Source organism: Colossoma macropomum, unplaced genomic scaffold (genome assembly GCF_904425465.1).
Source record: "Colossoma macropomum unplaced genomic scaffold, Colossoma_macropomum, whole genome shotgun sequence".
In the NCBI taxonomy this organism is placed as follows: Eukaryota; Metazoa; Chordata; class Actinopteri; order Characiformes; family Serrasalmidae; genus Colossoma; species Colossoma macropomum.
In genome coordinates this window covers 23359098-23371182 of record NW_023494803.1, presented here as the reverse complement: position 1 = coordinate 23371182, position 12085 = coordinate 23359098, and the positions used below count along the sequence as shown (strand labels likewise).

General features: G+C 35.7%; 1 protein-coding gene across 1 annotated transcript in view; it reads left to right on the top strand.

The window, feature by feature from the left end:
- The window catches only part of rps6ka5 (ribosomal protein S6 kinase, polypeptide 5), a 33044-nt gene that overhangs the window by 1772 nt on the left and 19187 nt on the right, over positions 1 to 12085 (top strand). Inside the window, exons 2-6 of the mRNA XM_036592905.1 lie at positions 6797 to 6868; positions 6964 to 7182; positions 9329 to 9444; positions 10108 to 10209; positions 11688 to 11771. Coding sequence (XP_036448798.1) covers positions 6797 to 6868; positions 6964 to 7182; positions 9329 to 9444; positions 10108 to 10209; positions 11688 to 11771 — 593 coding nt within the window. The remainder of the gene's footprint in view (positions 1 to 6796; positions 6869 to 6963; positions 7183 to 9328; positions 9445 to 10107; positions 10210 to 11687; positions 11772 to 12085) is intronic.

Sequence of the window (12085 nt, the reverse complement as noted above, 5' to 3'; positions counted from 1 at the left end):
TTTCAGAGGCATTACACTCCCCATTCGTCTGGTTCCTATCACCACTGCTGTTAACAATTGTGACTCTTTGCAAAATTTGGTGGAGTTCCCCTTTAAGGGCATTTTAAGAAGAATCTCATGGCTTGCTTCTAACTAAGCGCAGGCTGAGTGGTTTTTTAGCAATAGATTTTTTATTCTTAGCAGGTACAATCTGTTGTGAAGCATTGCTTTATTGTTACTGGTACTTTCAAAGCATGGCTTTACCAGAACTAGGATTCAAATAACAGATTCTTTTAGGTGGGCTGTAATTCTTTAAAGGAGAATTCTACTGTTTTTCCAAATTAACATACAAATACAAAGTCATCGTAAAACAATGTCTCAGTCATCAGGCAGTGCATTCGTAACTATTTCATGTAAGAATGTTTTGTGAGGGGGCTTATAGAGGCATTAAACTCTTTAGATATTTGCTTCCAAGACCACCACTGTCAACAATCCTGACTATGTATGTGTCTCTTGAATGGAGCATTTTAAACCACACCGAATGACTTTGTTTACATCTTATACTCTATGCATAAATGTTGAAACACTGGACTACAGCTTATGCAGTGAGTTCTATCTACAGATTGTCCTAGGCATTTGGTATATGCTGTTTTAGGCACTTTATTTTAGTATGAAGCTGGCCAAACCTATAGCCTTACTTCTGTGAGTGTGTTCTCTTTTTTCACCAAGGAATTCTTCCCATAATCCTGAATTATGGGTGGTGTCAGCAGTAGGGAGTGTGTCATGGCTACCTTCCATATGGCACACTCCTTCTTAAGCATTAACAGATTCACCTTTTGATAATTTAGCCAGCGCTCATAACTTGTCTTTTCAGAGCTCAGTTGACCAATACAGTGATTTCATTTTTCAGACAAAACAAAAGGCTTGTATAAAGAAATTAGATGAGTGAAAGTGGGTGTGTGAAGGGAAAGTAAAAGAAAAAAAAGAAAAAGAAAAAGTGTCTGTGTGCGGAACAAGCAAGAAAAAAGAGGAATACCAAAAAAGAACAAAAACGAAAGTGGCAGTTCTATCTGGAAAAACAAAACACTGCAGACATATCAGGATAGTTTGAGTTGAAAAGAAAATGAAATAAGCTCTCTTTTTAGGAGGGAGTCTTGGCCCCAAATCTCTTGTCATTTTTGTAATAATTTCAGTAGAGAACTATTTTGAGCTGTGTTGATTTCTCTAAACATGGAAGTGAGATCATTTCTAGTTTGTAGTTCCTTTAAGAATCCCCTGGTTAGGTTCCAGTATCCTCCTTTGTAACTCTGTGGCTGCGACTCATTTGTTTGATCATCTCACTGGACATTATACACATTTTCTGAGTTAACATTAAAATACAAGATTTCATTTTGCTATACTGTTCAAATTAATTGCATAATCGACTGAGATGATACTCTATTGTCAGATTTCTCTAAAATGTGTCTTGAATTAAAGCAGCTCTATTACATAAACACCTACAGTGGATTCCAAAAGTCTGAGACCACTAGTGAAAATGCTTCTGTTTGGCATTCTTTTCTAGCTTATTACAAAGTCATTCATTGCAATTTATACCATCAACATAATTTTAATGAAAAGTAGAATCTTTGAAATTTTAACATGAATTCCAAAATTATGTACTGTTTGATATCTTCCTAAGCCTATTAGGTCTCTACGTTGGTGTGTGTACAACTCATATATAATTTCAATGGATTATGGTACATTTATGTTCCCAGACTAAAGGTACAGAGATGTACCCTAAAGGGTACCGCCCCAGTGACAAGAGGGGTACTGCCCCAGTGACAGTTTCATACCTTTATTTCTGAGAGTGTATGAACAGTTTCATGTTCACTTGTGCAACTTTTACATTTGTGTTGATGATAGAAAATGACAGAAACATGCTGATATAAAGCATGTTTATCCTGCAAAAAAAGATTCTGGGTACATCAATAACTTCAATAACTTCATCAAGTTCAAATCGTGATAAAATATTCCCTCTTCTACTCACAAGCACAAATGTGGTATCGATTGTATGTTTAGAACCCAAACTTTCAACAGAATTGCTCCATTTGTGGGGTATGAATATTACCATAGATAAGAGCTAAGGGTTAAAAGTGTTTTCTGCAGTGTTCTGTCAGCAGGCGAATGACATTTTGGAGCTGTGGAACTGAGTGTTTGATTATCACCCCTTTAGCCCCTTAAACAAAAATCATCAAAAACACACATTGGTGATTGTGCAATCCACACTCTTACTTTAAAGTTTACTCACACCTATGGTACAGTCTGCATTTTGTCCAATCAGAGAGCAGGTGGCTGCGGTAGCCAGAGATGCCACAGAGAAGATAAAAAAACAGCAAGCTTTACATTTATTTTGTGAGCTTGTGGCTTATGTTAGGCTGAGTTTATTTCCTTATAATATCAGATGCTCTGTAGCTCTGCATGAGTCAAAACCACATTGTTGGCCTCAGCAGTTTATCAAGCGAGTCGTGACAGCACTTTAATTTAGTAGCACACATGCTTCTTCACAATTAAGCATTTTTAGGAGAGATGGCGCGATACCACTTTTCCGATACAGATACTGAAACCTTGACTACGGGCTGATACCGATACCAGTGTTTTTTCTCTAAAAACTACTAAGCTTTACAATGACATTTCATTTATGTACTATGCATGTTTGTATTGTGTTTCGGTTTGCATTTGGTTGTAATCCTGCTGGTAATCACCCTGTTTTCATAATGTACCTGTAATGATTACTGTCTTTTTTTCTGTAACTGTAACAGATTGGAGTTATCCTGATTACGTAACGCTGTTACATGTATTCCATTACTACCCAAACCTGTATACAGTACTGAGACCTTCATTTATTTAATGTTTAGTGAAAACAACCAAGGTGTAATTTGCAAGATGTTCTAGATATATTATAAAATATAAGTATGATTAATATTTCCTGTTTTTTTCCATTAAAAGATGTACAGCAAATAAGTAACACCTGGTAGACCACTGGTCTTAAACCACAGTTCTTAAAACTTTCATCTTTGAGAGATAGAAGAAAGTCAAGCTCCAGTCTTGCTTCACATCTGAAAAAGCAGGTGTTTTTTGTCCATCTTTCCACTGTGAGAACACAGCTCAACACTATGTGTCTAAAAAGGATGTGTAGATGTGTAAAAGAAGAGAAAAGGAAATAGAGAAAAAAGAAGAAAAGCTGCCGGTGTTCTCAGAGCGATAACCTGACCACCTCAGAGTCTGGACCTCAACATCACTGAATGTGTTTAGGATTACTTGGATTATGAGAAGCAGAAAATGCAACCAACTTATAAGATTGAACTTCAGAGATGTGGAAAACATTCCTCTTTGAAAAACAAAAAGAAAGTCTGCGAAAAAAATGGAAATTGAAATGCAAAGTGTGGACACACTAAATACTGAAAAATCTGATATTATATTTACTTGTTGAGAATTCTGTGCAATTTTCTGTTATGTATATGTTTTCTGCTTTTTGCCTGACACTGAAAAATGAATAGATTGCGCTTAGCAGCTGTTTTTATACAGCTTTTATACAGTTACAGGTATAGCATGCTCAAACACTCTGCTACCCCACCCTTACTGTTATCATGTAACATTATCATGTAGTTACTGATGTTATAACATGACCTACTTTACCTCATTTTACATTGTTCAGGGTTACAAGCAATTCTGGGATATTTCAGGCTAGATTTGTGACATAATTGGATCAAATTCATATATTTTTTCCTCTCTAATGTCCAGTTCTGCCTTTTCTGCTGTTGTCAAGTGTCAAGTCTTTGAGGAACCTCTAATCAAGCACTTGTGCCTCTAAACTTGAAACAGTCTTCCCCGTGATTTTAGACTCTCTGATTCCTTTACTACTTATAAGCGACGACTTGTAACCCATTGTTATTCTTCAGCTTTCATGAGTTGTGATCACAGGTAGCATGCTTAATTGTGTGTTATTTTGTTGTGTTTATTATTTATGATGTTTTCTATTGTTTTTGTTTGTTTTAAATAGTCCTAATGTGCTTTGTATTTATTGTGGTTTCCTCCCCCTTATTTTTATTGTTATAATATCTTATTGTGAAGCTCTTTCGAACATTGGCTTAAAAAAGAGATATATAAATAAAGTTGACTTACTTACTTACTAATCATCCCAATACCGATACCTGGTATCAGATTAGAGACATCTCTAATTTTTTAGTGGCCCACAGTATTAATGCAAATACCTAAAGAATCACTTTTGCTGTGTATGTTTGAGACTGTATACTGAAACACATATGTGAAATAATAGTTTCCAAAGCACAATTTTACAGATTGGCTTACTTTTAAGTAACTCTGGCCAAATTACATGTTTTGTTGATTTTCTAGGTGAAAATAAGTGAACACATCCTCTACAGAGAACACATATCTACACATTATAATGCACAATTATTGCTTCTTTGCTGAATTTAACATTTTCAAAGCAATATATAAGTCATATAAAAATTGATAGCATATTTTATATTTTGGTTTTTTTTTCCATTATGTTAAACTAAGCAAATAAATAGCAATTGTGCAGAAAATTTTGCAGAAAACTGTCATATTAACTTATTTTCACTTAGAAAATCAACAAAACATGTAATTTGACTGTAAGTTTTACGTATGACTCTATTTTATTAATGTGGAAATAGTGTACTCATTTGAATCAAGTAAATTCAGTGCAGTCCTATGCTGTGTTATTGAGACTGAAAGTGTCGAGAGATTAGTTGCAGTGTGTGGCTGATGCGGTGTGCAGCTCTCTCGTGTGTGCGTGCTTGGAACGAGTGTGACAGCAGGAATCCGTTCACCTCAGTGGGCACACTCATAACAGACACACGTAGTAGCATATGACCTCACTACTCGTACACTCCAGACAGCACACTAACATGCATGTCTGCTCTTCTCAGACAGTCTAGCACATGTTCATTTGTGCTTCATTCACTCTCATTACAGCCCTCTCTTCAACACTGATGTTCAGACATCTACATCTAACGCACTGATTTATGTATGTGAGGGAGAATTTCAACAATATATTCTTTTAATATTTACATGCTAAACATGCTATGGCAAGTCAAAAGTCACTTCTAGGCCTTCTGACTATTATAAAGACAGTAGAGCAGTCTCAGATGTAGTTGAATAGTTACACTGATATTCCTAAAAAGAGAAGTGAAATCATCTTGGAAAGTGAACTTTTGCTACTTTTATTGCCACATCCTACTGAAAGAAGTGACGAATCTCTTGTGTGACATATCTACAGAAAGCTAAAGCGTTTTGTATGTTTCTGTGCTAATCAACACTTAGAAGTCACAGTTATTGCCACCAATAACGTAGTGTAATTCATTAATAATGGGAATTCCACCGATTTTTCAATATTTCTACATAAGTCTCTCGTGATGATGTAAACATGTTGTGATGTAAGCAAAATGATTCAGAGTGGTTTGATGTGAAATAGTGCACTGTAGCGAAACCTGCTGACTCAGACTTTCTTAACAAAACTATAACACATTTGGGTACTATTTTGTCTTACCTACCCTGCATGTTCCTCTCTGTCCAGTCTGTATATTTAAAAATATGTTTTAGGCCAAAACCATATGTAAAAAGCTTATCGTAAAATGAAATATCAAGCATTAGACAGTATATTCATTACCATTTTGTGTGATAGCTTTCCGTGAGTTAGCCTTGAGAAATGTCTGCTTCCTGTCATTAGCACTGTGAACAATTCTGATTGATAATTTGATAATAATTTACATTGTTTATTTTAACCAGCTGAGAAATTCTGTAGAAAGTGTGGATTCTAAGCTTTAACTTTAAAACCTTCAGTCATTACCACATATTTGTAATGAGACGAGCAAATGTTTTATTATGACATGAATTTAATGAAACGTTATTGGTGTGAATGCAATGTTGTTTTGTTAAAAAAAAAAGATAGTCTTGGCACTGAAACAAATAAAAAAGCACAGACTTGAACCTGTTGACCCAAAATGTAAATTGAGTCTAAATGTAATTCATTATGTAATTAAAGGGGAATTTCAGATGATTACGTTTCTGCATAATTTAAGGTGAGACATCAGCCAGTTTTGATGTGAAATTCACCACTAGAGAAACCTACCGAGTCATTATAGTCCACAGTGGGAGTGGACCAGATGTTTGCAGTGTTTGTCTTTAAAAGCAACCTCACAGGAAGTTATTACACAAAATGGTTACAGTTAAATTGTGTGATGCCTGAGATATTGTTTCATGATCGTTTTTGAGATACAGTTTTGGCCTGAAATATATGTTTTTAAAGTACTTTCATGGTGGAGATGTATATGCAGGCCATAAAATTCATTTTTACAGATTTACCACTGTTTCATTGTCAGCATTATTTATAAAACCTCAGAAGACTTGTGTAGGTTCACTGATGGTTTTGGACAGTAAATAACATGGCTATATTTGCGTTGTAGACGTCGCAATAAACTCATGAGTGAGTTTGTTTGCATCTTAAGTAGTAAATTCTCAGGGTTAATAACAGAATTGGTTTCTTTTTTTTCAGCAAAAACTGGCGGCATAGAAATAGAGGTTCTTTTGATATGCATACCTAAGTCTTTGATTTTCATATATCCTACTTAGTGTGCCTACTACTTGTCAGATTACTGCACCATGTCATGAAGTAAGCTCATCCACGTGGTTGGAAACACACCTAAAGCAGTTCTTTAAGATGATTTCTGTCAGTTGTTAAATTGAAAGATGATATGGAAGCATTTAGGTGTTTGAACCTCTTGTTTTTTCTCTCCAGCCAACCTGACAGGTCATGTGGAACGTGTAGGCATCGAGAACTTTGAGCTGCTGAAGGTCCTGGGGACAGGAGGTGAGTTCCAGGATGTTCTCTTAACGCCATACCTGGCTTTGTCTGTTCTCCTTAGGTGCACCTAAACTAAAACATTGTTCATCTTATCCACATAGCCTATGGGAAAGTGTTTTTGGTGCGCAAGGTGAGTGGGCATGATTCAGGCAAGCTGTACGCCATGAAGGTGCTGAAAAAAGCCACCATCGTGCAGAAGGCGAAGACGGCTGAGCACACACGCACAGAGAGGCAGGTCCTGGAGCACATCAGGCAGTCCCCATTCCTTGTTACCCTGCACTATGCCTTCCAGACAGACACCAAGCTGCACCTCATCTTGGGTAGGCTCTTTCTGCTTCTGCTTTCCTGCTAAGGCTATGTTGCTACATATTGTGATTGTGACACAAATGCAGTAGTGAATCAATGATGCGACATGATAGGCTTGCCTTATTTTGACCAAGATAATATTGTTTTGTTTAAATGCATGAACCTATCAGTTCCTTAAAAACTGTGATGGCTCTTAAATGCCTCTAGCACAGTGAAAAAAGCGTTTTACATCAGTATTGCAAAAGCACATAATGATAAATAAGTGATATATTGTGCAACCATGTCTCTTGCCCTGGTAAAAATATCATATCACATATCAGATAACTTTAAAAAAAGTCATTTCTAAGTGCCCAATTGAGTGCTATACAGTGATTTTATTATACAAATAGATCTCTTTAACCCTTAGAAATTGCCAGAGATAATTATTTTTTTAGCTCATTAAAACAAGCAGAGTAATTCCGTTAAGAGCGCAGATTCTTACTTTTCAATTAATACCACATTTTATCATAATTTGAATTTGATGCCATCCTTATCCCTCATCCCATATTTTTGTCATTGTTGGTCACACTAATGGAAAAAAAAAAATTAGACTTAAACCTCACAATACAGAATGCAAATCATATGTAAATGTAATTAATTAGATAATTCAGTAATTCATTTAGTTTCATAACAATTACATAGTTACATTAATAATGCAATTGAATGTATAGAAAAATTACTATAAACTCTAGATTTCTAAGGATTAAATAATGAAACCTGTGCACCACAATAAGTTAATAACTGATGTTTATTGTTACCCATACAAAATGTAATGTATTTAATATTTACAATAATTTAGGAAGCATCATTACCAGTTTATAAATGTTTTATTTTGGTAAAAGCAGTGTTCTATGTCACTTATAAAATACACTAAGCTTATATGAATGGCATTTACTGGTTTTGAATGGTTTGATTTGTCTGATTTTTAATGGTTTCTTAGAATGGTTTATTTTTAAATGCCTCATTAAAATTGATTAATTGAAATACTTGCTGGTTGTGCCTTCCCACAAAAGTGTTACAGATTTTGTAATGAGCATTTTACTACTTTATTACTGTCTCAAGCATGATATATTGCCATTAGAGCTTTAATCAGGCCTGAAATGTTGATCCAAACCCAAATACAGCATGAGAATTTTTTGTCTAAGCCGGCATGCAGCGTGCCGTTTTGAGTCCAAACCCAACCTGAGACAGAATTCTGTCCGAAAATGCTCCGTACCAGCCCATCATCACCCGAAGTGTTGGTCTGACAGGATAGCTGTGTAGTGACAACAATAGTTGTGATTAGATCATGGATAAATGATATATAAAACAATATAAAATAATATGCTATATTAAAATAATTAGCTGAAGAAAAAAGAAGTTTAAATTCTGCTTTAATACATTTATTCATCAAGCAATTTTTTTTATTCTGGATAAATTTCCATACTGCGCTGTTCTCACGCTTGCAGTGCTGATATAGCATGATATTAGTCTTCACCTGGTTAATCCGAAAACTCTTTCTGCACATAGAAAATGCTGCATAGAACATATTGAATATATTACATATAAATATTTTATGGCCAAACTAAAATATTTTTATTAAATGTCTTTTTGGCTGCACTAAACTATACTTTTCTCAATCAGTTCACTGTTTATGTCCCATGGGTGACAAGATAGTAAATTAGTAAACTATAAAGTAAGGAGTAAAGCAAAATTGGGTCAAATGCAGTTAAAATCTGTTAAAAGTGTGAGGTGGGCTGTTAAATCCCGAACATGAAATTTGAACACAACACATATTTGAGAAATTATGTCCGAACCTGAAGTGAGCAGTCAGGTCTCATTGGGTTTGGACACATATTTAAAGCTTTATGGTATCAGTGTTTTCTGTTGCTGGTACTGATACTATATTTAAGTGCCGGTCTGATACTGTTACGGTATCGGTATCTGTGCAACATTAATCATAATATATTCTGTTTGGATTTTGGAATAGACCGACAACACATTGCAGTACGTTCTGCTTTCATATGGTTGTGTTTATTCAGGATCATTTTGTTAACAGTATTGGAGAGCTTTCTTAGTAGCAAAAACTAAGCCATCTGCAATCAGCAGTGAGTTTAGGCTGATGCCAGGCTCTGATTGCAGACTATGTGAATGGGGGAGAGCTCTTCACACACTTGGTGCAAAGGGTCCGCTTCAAAGAGCAAGAGGTTGCTTTGTACAGCGGCGAGATCGTACTGGCACTGGAACACTTGCACCAGGTAAGGAGTATGGCAACAGCTGTGTGATGTAAGCAGATTTGAATCCTTAATTACTGTGTTGATGTTTTGTTTGTGAATCTATTGAATATGTTATTTAATGGTTTGGCTTGACTTTGTTCGAGAGTTAATGTTAAAGTAGCTCCTTGCTTACCTCACCAGGCCCTTCACTTCTCCCCTGTCATCACATATCGCTTCTGCTCCATTTCTGATGTGGCAGAGTATCCAGGCCAGCCAATTTAATGGGCACAGATATAGCTGGAGTGTTCTCCAAACTTCTCTAAGGCTTTGTTTACTGAAAAGGAAAGAGCAGTATTTTTGCTTCTTGCTGATTCCCTGCACAGCTGCAATTACCGAGGGGGGAAAATGTTGCCCAGGGGGCTTTCTGCTGGCCTGGTCCAAAACAGACAGAACAAATTAGGTTTTCATTTTCATTGCAGGCTACACTGTTTATCAAACAAATGTGGTGTTATATTACCCATGTGAATCATTTTAAAACCCAAGAGCTTCATACAGGCTGCTATTCTGATGATGCTGTTGTGATATTCAGTTTTCCTTCAGTACAGTAGGGGAGAAATATGAAATAGCAGCAGTTTTTCAGCTGTCTTTTTCACAAAAAAGCTAAAATGATTATAAAAAAGATCATGTCTTTTTTTCTTTTTTTAGCTAGAGGTTGTCTACAGAGACCTGAAACTGGAGAACATTCTTCTGGACTCAAATGGACACATCGTCTTAACAGACTTTGGTCTTAGCAAAGAGTTTGATGAGGTAAGGCAATTCCCTCATTACTAGGACCCTATTCATTATCTCTTACTTAAAAGACAGCAAGCGCACAATTGCCTCAAAGCAGCTTGTAGCTTAAAAGTTTGGGCTTTCTGGGACACACTAAGGGAAGTATTACTTTGAATTTACTTGATTCAAATATGTACACATATTTCCAGATTAATAAAATATATTATACAAACACAATTATTGCCAAAAGTCAGTAGACTGGAAGACAAAACGGTTGTTGTAATATATCCATGTGGAAAGGATGTACACATTTGAAGAGATGACTTATAGTGGGAGTTCAAAAGTCTAAGACCACATTGAAAATTTGGGATGTTTTTTCTATCTAAATCCAGATATACAGAAAGTTTTACAAATTGGAAAAATTAAAAACAAAGAAATGAAGAAGAAATATTCAGTATTCTGCAATATTCTGTAAAATATATATGACTTTTCTGTATTTGAGTTTCAGGTTGTCACCATTATATAATGGACAAAAAAAAGTAATAGGAGTGTACCGATTTACAGAATTCATAATTCAGTTCAATGTGATACAATGGTTTCTCTCAGTGTCGTTGCATCCTTGGAGAACATGTTGTTCACCAAGTTTTGACTGAGTTCTCTGTGAATACTCTTTCAATGTACTCACAATCATCAGATTCATCCACTTGGGGGAGAGGTCTGAAGCACAACTGACATTACAAAATGTTTTTTAGCACATTGCATGTAATTACATATTTACACCACAAAGGTCCCCAAATCCCAAAATTACATAGTGCAGCTTTAATATCTTAATGTTTCCATTTTCAGTTTGTTAGCATGTTCAGCATTATACAACTACATTAATTAAGACTTTAGAATGGCACAGTGGAGTTTTGCCTGAACCATTCAGACTGATTCCTTAGCAGCATATAAATATTAATAAGAGCAGCGAGCTAACACGCTAGCCATGATACAGTAAGACACATTACAAAACAATACAATACATTGTACTGTTAAACCACTTCACTGTTACAGGTGATACATTTACATTGATGACTTTGTAAGAGATATAAAGCAAAGAGCTAAAGACTCTAGGAATGTTGTCTCATATTAAAATTTTAAAATGGTCAACAAAATGTCAGCCAGACTTGCAGTCTCCTGACCGAGGCTTACAGCCCATTAAAAGTGCATTTTTCTCTGTTAATGGATGAGTGTTTACTCCTGGCCAGAGACCACCCAGCCTCTTCGGTTGCAGGTCCTGGCATGCTCTGCTATGTGGAAGTTAAACAGTGCACCTCTAGTTGACCCATAGTTACAATATGCAATGTTGATCTTTGATGTAATTCATGTTTTTTGTGTTCGTTTTGCTGTGTGTATTTGGACTGCATGACTCTTCTGTACAGTCTAGGTTGTTTGTTTTAACTGTAGTGTAAATTGAGAAGCATGTGCGTGCAGCTGTCTCCCCCCTCTAAACTTCCTTTATCTTTCCTTTGTAGGTAGAGAGGGCTTACTCTATCTGTGGCACAATAGAATACATGGCCCCTGAGATTGTAGAAGGAGGAGAATCTGGACATGACAAGGTACAGTCTTTCAGATCTCACATTCCTTTTCTGCTTTATCTACTGCCACATATTCCAGTCGTTGACAGTGGGTTTCATTATGTTACTCTGGAGTCTGGTGTTATCATTGCATTCAATTTAAATAATTAATGAAATGTAATGAAACAGTTAATTACTTCATTAGTTACATAATAAATTACATTTACTTTCAAATTCATGTTCTGTTTGAAAAGGTCCAAGTCTGCACTTCTGCCAATCTTCTGTTTGTACTGGAAAACAAAACTGTATGCACAGCATTAAATTGAAATCATTACAAAACATCTCCTCTTCTATTA